This window comes from Oncorhynchus kisutch, linkage group LG3, assembly GCF_002021735.2.
Source record: "Oncorhynchus kisutch isolate 150728-3 linkage group LG3, Okis_V2, whole genome shotgun sequence".
Classification (NCBI taxonomy): domain Eukaryota; kingdom Metazoa; phylum Chordata; class Actinopteri; order Salmoniformes; family Salmonidae; genus Oncorhynchus; species Oncorhynchus kisutch.
Window position 1 is genome coordinate 62,535,223 of NC_034176.2, and position 18,719 is coordinate 62,553,941.

Here is an 18,719-nt window from a genome sequence, read left to right on the forward strand (position 1 = left end):
TTGTTGGCAATGACAGAGGTAAAACGTTTTCTGTAAGTCTTCATAAGGTTTTCACACACTGTTGCTGGTATTTTGGCCCATTCCTCCATGCAGATCTCCTCTAGAGCAGTGATGTTTTGGGGCTGTTGCTGGGCAACATGGACTTTCAACTCCCCCCAAAGATTTTCTATGGGGTTGAGATCTGGAGACTGGCTAGGCCACTCCAGGACCTTGAAATACTTCTTACGAAGCCACTCCTTCGTTGCCCGGGCGGTGTGTTTGGGATCATTGTCATGCTGAACGACCCAGCCACGTTTCATCTTCAATGCCCTTGCTGATGGAAAGAGGTTTTCACTCAAAATCTCACGATACATGACCCCATTCATTCTTTCCTTTACACGGATCCGTCGTCCTGGTTCTTTGCAGAAAAACAGCCCCAAAGCATGATGTTTCCACCCCCATGCTTCACAGTAGGTATGGTGTTCTTTGGATGCAACTCAGCATTCTTTGTCCTCCAAACACGACGAGTTGAGTTTTTACCAAAAAGTTATATTTTGGTTTCATCTGACCATATGACATTCTCCCAATCTTCTTCTGGATCATCCAAATGCTCTCTAGCAAACTTCAGACGGGCCTGGACATGTACTGGCTTAAGCAGGGGGACACGTCTGGCACTGCAGGATTTGAGTCCCTGGCGGCGTAGTGTGTTACTGATGGTAGGCTTTGTTACTTTGGTCCCAGCTCTCTGCAGTTCATTCACTAGGTCCCCCCGTGTGGTTCTGGGATTTTTGCTCACCGTTCTTGTGATCATTTTGACCCCACGGGGTGAGATCTTGCGTGGAGCCGCAGATCGAGGGAGATTATCAGTGGTCTTGTATGTCTTCCATTTCCTAATAATTGCTCCCACAGTTGATTTCTTCAAACCAAGCTGCTTACCTATTGCAGATTCAGTCTTCCCAGCCTGGTGCAGGTCTACAATTTTGTTTCTGGTCTCCTTTGACAGCTCTTTGGTCTTAGTAGTGGATAGTGGAGTTTGGAGTGTGACTGTTTGAGGTTGTGGACAGGTGTCTTTTATACTGATAACAAGTTCAAACGGGTGCCATTAATACAGGTAACGAGTGGAGAACAGAGGAGCCTCTTAAAGAAGAAGTTACAGGTCTGTGAGAGCCAGAAATCTTGCTTGTTTATAGGTGACCAGATACTTATTTTCCACCATAATTTGCAAATAAATTCATTAAAAATCCTACAATGTGATTATCTGGATTTTTTTTCTCATTTTGTCTGTCATAGTTGAAGTGTGCCTATGATGAAAATTACAGGCCTCTCTCATATTTTTAAGTGGGAGAACTTGCACAATTGGTGGCTGACTAAATACTTTTTTGCCCCACTGTATATCAACTACATGTGGTTTTGGAAAAGGTATCTGCTGATGTACATATTTAAAAATGTATATGTATATATTTAACCTTTATTTAACTATAATGTCCATATCCTCATAATTATTGCACAAATACACGATATTGTATCTAAATGAATAAGTGTACAAGAAATACATTTATCATAACAGGTATGCATAGTAGGAAGGGTCATTAAAATCAGTTGTCAAACATTGCAGCAACAAGAAGGAGGAAAGTCCCAGGCAGCCATTAACCAAGGTGGGCAGGGAGGGACTCTCCAGTTTCACCACGCGCTAGGGAGCTCCGTGTACAATAACATTGACATGCCGCCAATTTTATACAGCCAAACATACCTCACAATTGTCTAAACATTTAACCTAATAGCTTTTATCTGCGTCACCTACAACCTGCTGAAGTAGGGTCAAATGTCATCAGATTCTTCCTGGAGAAAAACGGAATCACTGTCTGGTGGAGGGGCGAAGAGGTAACATCAACATCTCTCTCTGAAGGGGAGGCAAGGGGCCTTCCCCTGTTAGCACACACTTTGGCTCTTGTTTTAGTCCTCATGATCCCTCTAGGCCCGCATTATTAGCAAAATTATGATCATTCTACGCAATTAGGCAGGCCCACTTTACTGACGATGGACCAACCCGTCTGGCGTTTGCCAAAACTGCCCTATAGCCAGCCATTTTTGGCATACGACATGGGATATACTGCATTTTGCCTTATATTTCCCAAAGTGTGGGTCATATTCATTCTGCTCCATCTATGTACCTTGTCTGTCTCTGGATCAAACTACAACAATGGAGAAGTTGGGAAACACTAAACAATACGTTGCCTTGGTGGTGATTTTCAGTTTGATTCTCAAGAGTAATATCCACATGCTGTAATTTCATCCAGGACAGGCAGTAGAGTTTGAGTCACACACTGAGTGGAGAAAGGCACGCCACCCCACCCCAGCAGCAGCTGCAGTGTCAGGTGCTGGCCGTTCCAGCGGTTCAGCTACAGCACGATTCTCACAGTCACCCACATGAGTTTTCACACCGCTCTCAAGTTGGCACAAACTGGATTTATACTCTTTATCATATTCGTACTGTTTATCATATAGGCCAGGCGTACAGTAAAGTGACCAATCATAATGCAGTTCAGGAGAGGTAGGAGAGGCCCAGGGAGCTCGACTCTTTCCCACTCATGTTTATATTTATACTCGAAAGGACAGTCTGCAACATATTAACAATAGGAGGCAGACAGATATATAGATGGGGAGAGAGAGAGAGAGAGAGAGAGAGAGAGAGAGAGAGAGAGAGAGAGAGAGAGAGAGAGAGAAAGAAGAGAGGGGGAGAGAGAAACAACAGAGAAGAGAAACATGGCCTGAGCTAGCATTTGTTCCCCTCCAGTGCTTCATGACTGCTGGTGTGCTCGCTCTATGTACAGTACTCATTCATACAAATCCCGGGCTGCTCCAATCACAGCCCTGTGTTCCTATAGGCTTTACAAAGGGCCTCAGAGCAGCATATGGCTAGGGGCCTCGGTGCGGCCACAGCTACATCAATGGGTCAACAACACCAGCAACAAAAACTAACATGGGACGGACGGTAGGCTGCAGGAGGGGAAGCCCTTCCAGGGCAACCACAAGGTCATATTCTGTAGCTGCAGGGTTGGAGAGAGAGGGACACGGACTATTCAAAACCCAGAACTACCCCCCTGACTTTTATTATTGTGTCTGTGAGATTTGATTTGATCAATTCAACCAAGTGGTTTCGGAGGGAGACACTTGATAGTTTCACGAGGCAGAGATCAACAGCACTGATATAAACTGACTGGTTGTTTGTTATGAATCATGATGATACATTGGTCATATACTGGTTAGAATGTTCTGTTTTCTCTTTTTAAAACGGGTTAAATTGCTATTTTGTACCCTGTAGGCACCTGCAACTTACCACAGGTGAGAAAAACTACATAATAAACGAGACTCACTTGCCTCCAACCAAATTAATTTGAATTTTTAATAACTTAGTCCATTTTGGGACTTTTAAGTGAGATAAATCATTTTAAGTTTCGATTTTTTGGGGGTGTTCTGTGCAGTTGTAAACCAAACAAATACGTGTGAAGACCAAAGGTCTTTTCAATTTCAACTTATTTTTGAAGAAATAGTGAATGGTGCAACGGGGACAATATGTTGACCGCAACTGTACATACATACATCATGGTTGGATTTGTGTCACAGGCTACACCATTTTGTTAGTGTATGTATGCCCATGTGTACTCTGTACAACCTCTTATGCCCAGTCCAATATATAAACCCCTAGCTCCTGCTTCTACTGAACCCCTCCAGTCTCTTAAATTGGATGCCCCTTGAGAACGACTGCCCCCTCTTATTGAAGCAACCGAAGTTCAAGGCCAAACACGGTACTGCAGGCATTGTTAGCAGAAAATGGGATCCCTCATTATAGTGAATGGAAAAATTGTGATCTTTGTGGTCAATCTTCATGATAATAAATTAAAATGACACTACAATCATGTTACCAATAATTGCTTCTAATTCACCAGATGTATGTCCTTAAAATTATTATTTTTCAAATCGCACCCAAAAGAAGCTATAAGGATAATTGCTAATGGCAGCATACCGTACCCCGGTCGGCCTTCGACTTGAGTTACTCAATAAGAGGGGGCAGCACTGAGCTAGCCTGCAATGTCGGTTCCTGAAGCAGCTCAAATTACGCATGTTATGTCTCCATGAGACGACATCTTAAGCGACTTCATTTGGCTTCAATGCGCTATTGAGTCTTCACGTAGGAATGAATGGTGTCACATGATCAATGGATTGGTCCATTCATATATACAGTCATTGATTGGATTAAGCAATATGGTGGAAAACCTCACCTAGCATAAAAGAGGGTTAATTAAGGATTAAGGTAAGAGGGGGTATGGTATATGGCCAATATATCAGGGCTAAGGGCTGTTCTTAAGCACAACGCAATGTGGAGTGCCTGGATACAGCCCTGAGCCATGGTATATTGGCCATATACCACAAACCCCCGAGGTGCCTTATCGCTATTATAAACTGGTTACCAACGTAATTAGAGCAGTAAAAAACATGTTTTGCCATACCCATGGTATATGGTCTGATATACCACAGCTGTCAGCCAATCAGCATTCAGGGCTCGATCTATACCATATTTTATATACCCTTCTTATCTTTTCAGATACGCAAATAGTGTTTAGAGGTAGGGGCTAGGGATTGATTTGGGTCTGGGCCCTACTCTGCACCTTGTCTACTCAATCAGGGTTCTCGCCCCTCATGCAGCAGCCCCTCCCCTCCTCAGTCCCCCTCCCCACTGCAAGCCCCATGCTACTCCTCCTTGGTCATGTGACTGAGCGGACAGCAGTGCGGAATGGAAGGAATGTGATCGCATGACTGTTTACCCAACCAGCGCCGTGAGGAAGAGACCCTGCTCTTACACACACACACACACACACACACACACACACACACACACACACACACACACACACACACACACACACACACACACACACACACAAATCACCATCTCTGCCTAAAGCACACACACACACACTAGCAACAGGACAAAAACATGTAGCCTGTAGCTTGTGACACGTTTACCACACATAGACACATCTTTCAACAGCAAAATGATTATCCCTTAGATAACACAGCTGAGAAACCATAATGAGCCAGACATAATAAATAAGAACAATCTAAAAACAAATATATTGATGAAGTTACTGTGTGGCATTATACAATACAAAAATTAATCCATCAAATCAACTACTTTTCTTCAAGATAGCACTATCGTCCTGTTAAAACTAGCCGACAGTAGACAGTGGCCACACAGCAGCAGCACCTGAGTGTTTTAACATTCAGCCCTAGCTGTAGTGAAATACTCTGGGGATCATCTGACTGGACCCATCCCTGTGATAAACGTATCACACAGCATATTGATCCAGCACTATTGATCCTGGGCTGTTTATAGCCCGGGGGGGGGGGCATCAATACTCACAACGCTCTCTCTGAAGTCCCGTTGGCACTGATATATATTTCTAGAGAACATCAAAACTCCCCACAGCCAGTAGGAACTCCCCACAGCCAGTACTGGGAACTCCCCACAGCCAGTACTGGGAAATGGACATGAGCGGGTCATGCAGTGCAGTAGTTGTCCGTGACCATGTAAAAGGAGTAGGCCTATGTGTTGTGGTTGATTAAATAATCATCCCAAACCGATTGCAGAGATGAGGCAAATAAGTAGCTATACATCAACCAAAAACCAATAAGCCTTTTTAGTGCGGAGTTGGCTTAAGTGTAAAGGTTGTTTTGAGAAACTTAGAGGAATCCTAGACGTCAGCCTACAGAGATTTAGGTGCAGTCTAATTGAACAGAATGAGCTCTGCACTTATCCCAGCTGGCAGCCATCAGAGCAGGGAAGGAGGCTTTAGAGACCAGACATCTCCAACAGTGCAGGAGGATGGACGTCTTACATTCACAGGTGGACGGATCTCAGCATCATGACGTACGGTACACATACACATTCAACTTTCTGGTGCAGATCAAAAGTCTACCACAGAAAAGTTTAATTGGTGCACCGGTAATAACAACAACAAACATTCCACTCCATTATATACAATATTGTTACTAGGGAGCAATTACAGTGCTACTCCACACACATGATAGTATGAAGTAGAGGTTGACCGATTAATCGGCATGGCCAATTAATTAGGGACGATTTCAAGTTTTCATAACAATCGGTAATCGGCCTTTTTGGACGCCCGATTATGGCCGATTACATAGAAATCCACGAGGAAACTGTGTGGCAGGCTGAACACCTGTTACGCGAGTGCAGCGTCAAAAGGACCTTGTGGCTGCAAGCAGCCAAGGTAAGTTGCTAGCTAGCATTATATTTATCTTATAAAAAAAACAATCAATCTTCACATAATCACTAGTTAACTACACGTGATTGATGATATTACTAGGTTAACTAGATGGTCCTGCGTTGTATATAATCAATGCGGTGCCTGTTAATGTATCATTGAATCACAGCCTACTTCAACTTCGCCAAACGGGTCATGATTTAACAAAAGCGCATTTGCAAAAAAAGCACAGTCGTTGCACAAATGTACCTAACCATAAACATCAATGCCTTTCTTAAAATCAATACACAGAAGCATATTTAGTTAAAAGAAATTCATGTTAGCAGGCAATATTAACTAGGAAAATTGTGTCACTTCTCTTGTGTTCAGTGCAAGCAGAGTCAGGGTATATGCAACAGTTTGGGCCGCAAGGCTCGTTGCGAACTTTGTGAAGACCATTCCTTCCTAACAAAGGCCGTAATTCATTTTCCAGAATTTTACATAATTATGACATAACATTGAAGGTTGTGCAATGTAACAGTAATATTTAGACTTAGGGTTGCCACCAGTTCGATAGAATATGGAACGGTTCCGTATTTCACTGAAAGAATAATCTTCTTTTTTTTCTCTCTAAATGATAGTTTCCGGATTTGACTATATTAATGGCCAAAGGCATCAATGCCTCTGCATCGTCAGCTTCCTGACTACTCGTCTAAGATTTGACAGTAATCTGGTTAAAGTCGAAGGGAAGCTCTCTGAACCACCAACTTGTGCAACCACAGAAACCCTGAACCTGAAGACGACCACCACAATAAAGAGCCCAGTAGACACCAGAGGCCAGACATACAGTAAAAGTGAAAGTCTTCCTGTCTCATTCAAGCTACTTCCCTCTGAACAGTCCTTTATACCACCTCTGAGACTAGGATTGGTCCTCTGACACTACCAAACATGAACAGACACACCCGGCCAGCCATACAAACCAACATCTTCACTGGACAAAGATATGCAGCTCAAATTCAGCCTGGGGCCTCTTTAAATAATATGCATCCTAATTTAGCTGTGTATCTCCAGGGGGATCAAGATGCACTCACATACAAATAGAGTAGGCACTAGGCTTGGGCGGTATGCTGTTTATACCATATACCGGGGTATTTCGAAATACAGACGGTATGATTTTCAATACCGTTACGGGGGTTGCGTCCTATGCCACTGCTTATAAGTTAAGTATAACCAGAAGAAATCTAAGATGTGTCAAATAAATCATATCTGGCTCAGGGCTCCAGCTATGCATTTGGTTTTCTGACTTGCTAGCTAGGTGGCTAGATGTCAAGATCCAGCTTCTTGTTTACAGCAAAGACATTCAACCCCCTCCTGGATTAAGACCGCTGTTGCCCAAATTGTTTTGTGCGTCAAAAAATGTGCACCCCGTATACCCCGGTATGGTAGAGTAACGGTATGACAATCTGGATACCTCACAATCCTAGTAGGCAAACATGTAGGCACAGTCAGACACACACAAAGACACATACTACACTCATCATGCTTATAAAACATGCCATTTCCACCCCACTGGGCTGTCAGAAACACAGCAATCACACCTCAAGGACCAAGGGATTGAGATATGGGCACAATAAATAAAATAAGACGGCTTGGATTAAAAGCAGATTTTTGCCAGACAAAGTTCAAATAATGCTAATGACTTTAGCCAAGCGCATAGTCATTGTTGCAACAAACTTAACATAATTACTCCATTTACAGAACAGCTCAAAGAAATGCAATTATCTTTATTAAGCAGGACTTGTTCACAAGCATCCTCCAGGGGCTGAGGTAGGGTGCTGCAGACAGGGGCTGAGGTAGGGTGCTGCAGACAGGGGCTGAGGTAGGGTGCTGCAGACAGGGGCTGAGGTAGGGTGCTGCAGACAGGGGCTGATGTAGGGTGCTGCAGACAGGGGCTGATGTAGGGTGCTGCAGACTTGGGCTGATGTAGGGTGCTGCAGACTTGGGCTGATGTAGGGTGCTGCAGACTTGGGCTGATGTAGGGTGCTGCAGACAGGGGCTGATGTAGGGTGCTGCAGACAGGGGCTGATGTAGGGTGCTGCAGACAGGGGCTGAGGTAGGGTGCTGCAGACTTGGGCTGATGTAGGGTGCTGCAGACAGGGGCTGAGGTAGGGTGCTGCAGACAGGGGCTGATGTAGGGTGCTGCAGACAGGGGCTGATGTAGGGTGCTGCAGACAGGGGCTGATGTAGGGTGCTGCAGACAGGGGCTGAGGTAGGGTGCTGCAGACTTGGGCTGATGTAGGGTGCTGCAGACAGGGGCTGAGGTAGGGTGCTGCAGACAGGGGCTGATGTAGGGTGCTGCAGACAGGGGCTGAGGTAGGGTGCTGCAGACAGGGGCTGATGTAGGGTGCTGCGGACTTGGGCTGATGTAGGGTGCTGCAGACAGGGGCTGAGGTGGGGTGCTGCAGACTAGGACTGAGTCACCAAACACAACCAGTTAATTTGTTTTATTTTATTTTATTTCACCTTTATTTAACCAGGTAGGCAAGTTGAGAACAAGTTCTCATTTACAATTGCGACCTGGCCAAGACAAAGCAAAGCAGTTCGACACAAACAACACAGAGTTACACATGGAGTAAAACAAACATACAGTCAATAACACAGTAGAAAAATAAGTCTATATACAATGTGAGCAAATGAGGTGAGATAAGGGAGGTAAAGGCAAAAAAGGCCATGGTGGCGAAGTAAATACAATATAGCAAGTAAAACACTGGAATGGTTGATTTGCAGTGGAAGAATGTGCAAAGTAGAGATAGAAATAATGGGGTGCAAAGGAGAAAAATAAATACAGTAGGGGAAGAGGTAGTTGTTTGGGCTAAATTATAGATGGGCTATGTACAGGTGCAGTAATCTGTGAGCTGCTCTGACAGCTGGTGCTTAAAGCTAGTGAGGGAGATAAGTGTTTCCAGTTTCAGATATTTTTGTAGTTCGTTCCAGTCATTGGCAGCAGAGAACTGGAAGGAGAGGCGGCCAAAGGAAAATCTGGTTTTGGGGGTGACCAGAGAGCGCGTGCTACAGGTGGGTACAGGTGGGTGCTGCTATGGTGACCAGCGAGCTGAGATTTGGTGACAAAACGGATGGCACTGTGATATAATATCTGTGATTACATTGAGGAAGGTAGGAATGAAGGGGAGGGAGGCATTGAACAGGACCAATGATGAAGGACTAGGAGGGACAGAGGTCAGTCGAGCCTCAGACAGAGGTAGGAAGAGTGAGGAGTCAAATTGAAGCAGGGGTCAGTGGGCTGATTAACACTGAGCATTAAATTGTTGACCATGGATGAGATAGGATGACTAGAGGGAGTCAGGATTAGAGAGTAAAGGAGAATAGGAGACAACGCTGGGAACCATGGAGAGGATGCCTCTTTTGAGTGAAGTAGTGATGAGGGTTCAGTGAAACCCCAGTAATTTGGTCGGTGTGCATGTGACACTCCTAGCGGGAGTACTGGGTTAGAGGGAGAGAGAGAGACAGAGAGCTTATCTAAACACACAGACACTCACTCTCACAGCATTCATTTGTTCCTGATGAGTTCAGAGGAGTCGACATATTTTCATTTGATCTTTCAAATGGAAAAAACAAGCTCTTTGTTTGTGGATCTGATACAGCGACATCCCATGCACCCAAACTCTCTCCAGTCAATTCATCCCTGCCCCACTATCACCCCCTACTCCCACCCAGCAACCTCCATTCGCCGGCTCCAGTTCCCACAACACCCTCCCAACCAACCCACCACCCTTAACATTCCTCTTTCTCTCTCCAAACATACCACTCTCACAAACACACACACACAGGAAAGCTCCCACCAGTCCAGTGAAGGCTCTACAATGCTCCACTGTGGGCTGTGGGAACACACCCCAGGGTGTATGAGGGCTGAGGGAGATGCTCACACACACTACTGTGGGCCTTGTGATGAGCACATGCCACTGTTGCCTGTTCCAAGCACACACACGAGCACGCACACACACACACACACAACCCCTCAAGGTAATGTACTGTAGTTTGTATCTCCAGCTTAAACCTCATTGTGACAACATGATGGATAGAATGGGTAGAAAATGCATTATCATGGAACACAGTTTGTGTTCTCTAGCCTTGAAAATGCATTAGTCCAAATTACATGATCAACAAACTCTTTACCCATCCTATGAGACATACTTGAAGTCTCACTTGTACATATTCAGGTAGAACAGGGATGCTCCTCCATGCATCTTGATTAACAGGAAAGCATTGTCAGCCCTGATACCACTATTCCTCCACGTTTTTCAAAGCAATGATCCAATATGTTTGCCTTTCCTCTAACGTGAGCTACTTCAGATAGGCTAAAGCAGAACAAAATCCCATCGGCCCATTTCATGTTTCTACTCTCGTGCTCCTGCACTTTTCTTTGTCGACAATTCTGTGGATGTTCTCTCTCGCTCAGCGCCTGGCTGCCTCGATTCCTCGCCGCCTATCGGTGGCTCCATGGCTCTCAAATCACCGCTTCCCTTCTTCATCTGAAGGCCACCGCGATGCCTGAAAGGCAGCGACCAAGTGCATCCACTCCCAAGCCCCCAAAACACAAGGCACATGTTCGATATGACGATTCAAACATCACAAAATATAATAAGCCTTCATTTGTTTGGAGGCAAGAGCACAAACATAAATACAATTATGTGACAATTGATAAGAAACGTTTTCGTGTGTAAGGTATGAGAGCAGCTCATAAATAATTGTAATAACAGTGTTATTTAGGCATACACCTTACTAGAGGCAAACTCCTGTTGTAGCAATATGGGGTATTGCATTAGATTTATAAATCGTGACATCTGAAAAACGATTTTGTCCCACCGGCAACGCTTTTGAATTGTGAGAAATGATATTTGTGCAGAAAACCCACAGGCCACATGTTTAACGCTCATTATTTAAACCTCCTGAAACGCAACTCACATTCCTCAAACTCAACCCCACAGCACATGTCTTCAATGAACGCATGCCTCCACTGTAACATTAAATACGTTATGGGCAGATAATGGTTACATAGTTGCATATGTGCAACTAACTTTGTAACCGGCAGTCCAGCATTTGGGTATAAAGAGAAACCCGACAGCGTGTGCTGGAAGACGAATGGGCTATTGAACAAAAGTAAGAACGCTATAGCCTTTGCTAGATAGACCTACCATAGTCCTGTTACCTAGACTCAACAGTTAGATACAAACACTGCAACGAGTAAGGTGCAAAATGTGTTCACTAACCAATCTCTTCCTATCGCACCTGCATATGTTCTGAAAGATAACTATAATAGAACACATTAGTAACTTGAAAGGCATGCCCAAGTCAAAAACATTTATATTAAGCTAAGCGACTTACCTTGAACGGATGGTCCACAGAAGCCCAAAGAAAGTAGATAGAAAAACCAGATAGTCTCCACCGCCATGTAAAGCATTGATTTCCAGCAGAGGGGTAAAGCAGCGTGCGGGTCTCTACAGCCAGCTATACCGCGATCAACATGCATATCATGGAATCCGCAATTAGATCCTCTCTGAAATAGACTATTAGTTGGCTATTAGTTAATGTATTTCCCTTTGGCATAGTACCCTGCTTTCACTCAGAACATGGTTGCATTTAGTGGGGAGAGAGCCGTCGTGTCTCTCGGCCTTTCATCGCCATGTTGTGAGCGAATGTAAGTGTGTGTTGGCTGCTCCACACACACACTCGTACACACACACGTACGGACGTATGCACACACACACACACACACATACTCCCTCAAACACACTGGCAAGTCCCACTTTAGGTGTCTCCTGGAGTCACCTGAAACGCTGCCAATAATTTCACACACCCCCTATCTTTGTTGTTGAGCTCTACGCCTGTGAATAGACTGCTGTGTGCCGCAGCCGTGCCTATATAGCCGGCAAAAAACTAGAATCAATCTCGCTATATTGGGTTCCCGAATGGCGTTTAAAGAACTGCATTTAAGTACAAGAGGCGTCACTACAGTCCCTGGTTCGAATCCAGGCTGTATCACATCCGGCCGTGATTGGGATCCCATAGGGCGGCGCACAGATGGCCCAGCGTCGTCCGCGTTTGGCCGGGGTAGGCCATCATTGTAAATACACATTTGTTCTGCCTAGTTAAATAAAGGTTAAATAAATAATAAAATACAATTATGCAGTTTCATATGGAAGACACAGCTTGGGCAGGTGAGTCAACTGACGTTTAAAACAGGCGATTTTAGCATTTAAATACTGGTGGGGCAAACAAAATAATTATAATAGGGATGCAAGCCAGCAAAGCCACAACACAACACTAAACAATACATTCATTGCACTATAGCTGTGACAAACGGTGCCCACAAACTGTTAGGGCCGACATAAAGCTGTCCCAACAGCAGAGTCCCAAAACCTTACCACTGCTACACCTGGCTATCAGTAGAGCCTTGTCTGGCAGCGAAACAGTTCATTCAGCTTCATTTACTGCCTTTAAAAAAACTTAGCTGACATGGCTGACTTGCTTAAACAAATGTGGTTTCTACTGACAATTGAGATATACAAACTATGGCATAAGGGGACAACAAGGGGATAAGAGGCAATCCGTAATTTCGATTAAGACATTAATGAGCAAGCTAGGATGTCAATATATCTATTTGTTCAGCACATTTGAAATGTACAGCAACAGAATTCAGAACAAGGGCCAATCTTACAGTGTTCTCCCGGTACACCAAGCCAGAACCGTAGTATAAATAAAGGGGGCATATAAGCAGACAATGAAAGCTTTTACAATATTCTATGATTACATTTCTCTAAAACAGGATATAGGCTACATGTGCACCACCAAGTCAGACCAGTAGGCGAAATTAAGAGGGGAAAATATACCATATGATTAGGGTGTGGCGCATGGGCTACTAACAGCTTACTACACAACATACACTTAGTATTACTTTCTTAGCTAAGGAATACATATCTCCCTGGCATATTACATCACTTATGCAGCAGCATACAATACATTTCTGGACTCACCATGTTGTGCTGTGCTCACTTTTTATTTATTTTTTATTTCACCTTTGTTTAACCAGGTAGGCTAGTTGAGAACACATTCTCATTTGTAACTGCGACCTGGCCAAGATAAAGCAAAGCAGTGTGACACAGACAACAACACAGAGTTACACATGGAGTAAACAATAAACAAGCCAATAACACAATAAACAAGTCAATGACACAGGAGAAAAAGAAAGTATATATACAGTGTGTGCAAAAGGCATGAGGAGGTAGGCAATAAATAGGCCATAGGAGCGAATAATTACAATTTAGCAGATTAACACTGGAGTGATAAATGAGCAGATGATGATGTGCAAGTAGAGATACTGGTGTGCAAAAGAGCAGAAAAGTAAATCAAATAAAAACAGTATGGGGATGAGGTAGGTAGACTGGGTGGGCTATTTACAGATGAACTATGTACAGCTGCAGCGTTCGGTTAGCTGCTCAGATTGATGTTATTAGTTGATGTTTAAAGTTGGTGAGGGAAATAAAAGTCTCCAACTTCAGCGATTTTTGCAATTCGTTCCAGTCACTGGCAGCAGAGAACTGTAAGGAAAGGCGGCCAAATTAGGTGTTGGCTTTGGAGATGATCAGTGAGATATACCTGCTGGAACGTGTGCTACGGGTGGGTGTTGTTATCATGACCAGTGAACTGAGATAAGGCGGAGCTTTACCTAGATGACCTGGAGCCAGTGGGTCTGGCGACGAATATGTAGCGAGGGCCCGCCGACTAGAGCATACAGGTCGCAGTGGTGGGTGATATAAGGTGATTTGGTAACAAAACGGATGGCACTGTGATAGACTGCATCCAGTTTGCTGAGTAGAGTGTTGGAAGCTATTTTGTAGATGACATCGCCAAAGTCGAGGATCGGTAGGATAGTCAGTTTAACTAGGGTAAGTTTGGCGGCGTGGGTGAAGGAGGCTTTGTTGCGAAATAGAAAGCCGATTCTAGATTTGATTTTGGATTGGAGATGTTTAATATGAGTCTGGAAGGAGAGTTTACAGTCTAGCCAGACACCTAGGTATTTATAGTTGTCCACATATTCTAGGTCGGAACCGTCCAAGGTGGTGATGCTAGTCGGGCAGGCGGGTGCAGGCAGCGAAAGGTTGAATAGCATGCATTTGGTTTTACTAGCTTTTAAGAGCAGTTGGAGGCCACAGAAGGAGTGTTGTATGGCATTGAAGCTCGTTTGGAGGTTAGTTAGCACAGTGTCCAAGGAAGGGCCAGAAGTATACAGAATGGTGTCATCTGCGTAGAGGTGGATCAGGGAATCGCCAGCAGCAAGAGCGACATCATTGATATATACAGAGAAAAGAGTCGGCCCGAGAATTGAACCCTGTGGTACCCCTATAGAGACTGCCAGAGGTCCGGACAACATGCCCTCCGATTTGACACACTGCACTCTGTCTGCAATTGAACAGGAAGGTGGCGCAGCAGTCCTTCGTGGGCACATTTTGTCATTAAACTTTGTTATCGAAGTCTGACATTCTATGGATTTATGGTGCTTTCAAGACAACTGGGCACTCTGAAAAAAACAAGGTTGAATTATCATGACGTCAGTGATCTTCAGGTTGTAGGTCTAGAAAGAGGACAGAGTTCCCGACTTACAATTCCAAGTTGGATGACTGTTCAACACTTATTTTCCCAGTCGGAGCTCGTTTATTCTCGAGTTCCCAGTTGTCTTGAACTCACTGAAGTCAAATTTCCTAGTTCTGAGTTAACAGTTGTTTTGAGCGCGGCAGAAATCATGCTGGATTGACAGCATGGCCAATTTTGAATGTTTATTATTTTACATGTGGAAAAGAGACCCTTAAACCCAGAATTGGGACTACACACCCACTCCACTGAATAGCAGGCTAGTGATTGCTCTGCAATGCTTGCAGTTAGCGACTGATTCCTTTCAAACCAGTCATTGTTGAATTTGCCATTTCCAACTTGTTGTGTAATGTTTATGTCCAATGGCCAATGAGAACTTATACATTTTATCTATAATTTCTCTTCATATGACAAAGATTAAAAAGGATTTTCATTAGATTGTCAACTTGATTAATGATGATGACTGCTAGCCTAGATTTGAAAGTATGATGTTGACATGATCAGTCCAATCAAGCTACTGTAGATGTAACGTGATTTGACATCATATTTATCTATGGCCAATGATATTGAGCTTTCTTGGATGGGCACTTCTAATGTAACTCTATGGCAGCACCCAAGGAGCTTGACTTTTCAGGCTCTATCCTTAGATTTGGCAGTGACGTAGTGTCCCCATGAGTGACAGACCACTGAGCCAATCACGGCGCATCTAGAGAACATTATCAACCCCTACGCTCCATATTTTCCGCTGACTGCCCCACCACCACAGAAAGCACTGAGCTAGGCTGCCCCACCTGCCCTGAATTACGTGTTGCCACTGGTGGTGTCCAAGGTTGGGTGCACCTACCATGTGTTCAAAATGCACACATGGCACTCATACAGCCTACAGCAAAACAAGATTTCTCCCAGATAACTATTCATATCACACATCATTATGATAGTCAACGTAATACATGCTCCCTAGTTGCTCCATGGTTTAGCCAGTACCCTTAAATCAGTTGAAAAGACAGATCATTTTTATCTCAATTCTCAGGGCATGCAGCCTCACCCTCACCAGAGAGGGAGAGAAGAGAGGGAGGTAGAGAAAGGGTAGAGATGAGGACCAGGGATTGAACATGTGCTCCTTCGCTAGTGAAGGGGCTCTGACTGCATACCAATCACCCATCTAGTCGCCGCCTGGCCTGCCCTGCCCTGCCATGCCCTGCACCATGTGTTAAGGGACCCGCCATTGGTTTTCACATGATAACACATAGCAGGAGCCAGCTGGACCCCAGCCGTCTGAGAGAGAGAGGAGACAATAACATGCTGTGGTATACCCAGCAGCCCCATGTGCCGTTTCCGCTCTGCAGCCAGGGGAATAGTATGCCTACAGGAGGAGATTGGTTGAAGTTGGAGAAATGTGGTTGAGGGATTAGTGCCTGCACAGACACTTTGCATTGCAGCCCCTCGTTTCCAGGGATCTGACGGGTCGATCTGAGTCCATCCTGTTATTGTGGTGAATAGGTAAGAAGAACTCCCATCTCCTGTTCAATGCCTCGCCAATGTACAATGCACTCTGTCTATGCCTGGTGTTGAAATGCATCCCGTGTGATTGGATTATGGCCACATTCAGAGAGATTGGTGTTTTGGGCCAGGTGGGATGAATTTCAATACCATGTGCGGACACAAATCCCGTGACTGTGTTGTTATTTGGATAATTTGTTATTGGATTAGAAAAATTCCTTTTGAGTGTAATACCAGATGTGGTTGGGACTTGGGTGCTTGTGGTCTGACAACTCTTTCTCTCCTTTCACCAGCCGTCATAAAATACTGAGTGCATTGGTTACTTCAATACAGGAACAGCTGTCCGTAAGAGGTAGTACAGTATATAGTATGACCCCTGCAATTTAAACTCTCCACCAACATGCAAAGTTTAGTAGGCTGCATTCTGAAACTGATTACTTACCCAAGAGAAATATGTTCCTACTTCAACCAAAACATGAATGAATGAAGCCTTTATAAACCCTTTATAAGCTGGTTTGCATATGACTTTAGAAATGGCTTTTAAAGTTGCTTGTTAGAAGTGTGATCTCAAACGGTCCTGAGAAAGAAAAAGAGACAGAGCGGACAACTTCTATGTGTGTGACATGTGACATGTGACATGTGACATGGCAGGAGCAGAGGCTGCAATGTTGCAGTTTTAAATCAAATCAAATCAAATTTATTTATATAGCCCTTCGTACATCAGCTGATATCTCAAAGTGCTGTACAGAAACCCAGCCGAAAACCCCAAACAGCAAGCAATGCAGGTGTAGAAGCACGGTGGCTAGGAAAAACTCCCTAGAAAGGCCAAAACCTAGGAAGAAACCTAGAGAGGAACCAGGCTATGTGGGGTGGCCAGTCCTCTTCTGGCTGTGCCGGGTGGAGATTATAACAGAACATGGCCAAGATGTTCAAATGTTCATAAATGACCAGCATGGTCGTATAATAATAAGGCAGAACAGTTGAAACTGGAGCAGCAGCACGGTCAGATGGACTGGGGACAGCAAGGAGTCATCATGTCAGGTAGTCCTGGGGCATGGTCCTAGGGCTCAGGTCCTCCAAGAGAGAGAAGGAGAGAATTAGAGAACACACACTTAGATTCACACAGGACACCGAATAGGACAGGAGAAGTACTCCAGATATAACAAACTGACCCTAGCCCCCCGACACATAAACTACTGCAGCATAAATACTGGAGGCTGAGACAGGAGGGGTCAGGAGACACTGTGGACCCATCCGAGGACACCCCCGGACAGGGCCAAACATGAAGGATATAACCCCACCCACTTTGCCAAAGCACAGCCCCCACACCACTAGAGGGATATCTTCAACCACCAACTTACCATCCTGAGACAGGGCCGAGTATAGCCCACAAAGATCTAAAGCAAGTTTCCTGCAATTCTACATATTTTGCCATAGGGTGAAGAGAAATGTTTGCTGTTTTTAATATGATATCTGAGTGAGAGTGACTAAAGATCAATGGGGGCCCCCAGGTGGGTAATTCAACCATGATTACTACAAGTTTGGCTAGACTAATTTACCAATCTAAATTTTTTTAACTGACACTGGTGACTGTCAGTGACTGACATAAAAAGTGAAATTCTGCTGATGCACAAATTTGTTTTGAAATTGCTCCTTATGCATTCTACTATTCCAGTAAGTTGAGACCACGACCAAGTTCATCAATTATTTTTGTAAATGATTATTTGTAAATTATTGTTGATCCGCAGGTCCTACAAAAGGGGGGGGGGGGCCGCAGGCCGCCAGTTGCCCATCCCTGCACTACATGAATGTTAGCTTGCCCATGGTAGAAAGGGGGGGCTGCAGGCCGCCAGTTGCCCATCCCTGCACTACATGAATGTTAGCTTGCCCATGGAAGAAAGGGGGGGGGGGGCTGCAGGCCGCCAGTTGCCCATCCCTGCACTACATGAATGTTAGCTTGCCCATGGTAGAAAGGGGGGGCTGCAGGTCGCCAGTTGCCCATCCCTGCACTACATGAATGTTAGCTTGCCCATGGTAGAAAGGGGAGGCCAGGCCACCAGTTGCCCATCCCTGCACTACATGAATGTTAGCTTGCCCATGGTAGAAAGGGGAGGCGCAGGCCGCCAGTTGCCCATCCCTGCACTACATGAATGTTAGCTTGCCCATGGTAGAAAGGGGAGGCCAGGCCACCAGTTGCCTATCCCTGCACTACATGAATGTTAGCTTGCCCATGGTAGAAAGGGGAGGCGCAGGCCGCCAGTTGCCCATCCCTGCACTACATGAATGTTAGCTTGCCCAAGGTAGAAA

General features: G+C 44.8%; 1 protein-coding gene across 1 annotated transcript in view; it reads right to left on the reverse strand.

Annotated features, from left to right (window-relative positions):
• igdcc4 (immunoglobulin superfamily, DCC subclass, member 4) overlaps positions 1–11,994 on the reverse strand; it is a 60,075-nt gene extending 48,081 nt beyond the window's left edge. Inside the window, exon 1 of the mRNA XM_031810287.1 lies at positions 11,649–11,994. Coding sequence (XP_031666147.1) covers positions 11,649–11,793 — 145 coding nt within the window. The 5' untranslated portion in view covers positions 11,794–11,994. The remainder of the gene's footprint in view (positions 1–11,648) is intronic.
• Between the last annotated feature and the right edge of the window lie 6,725 nt (positions 11,995–18,719).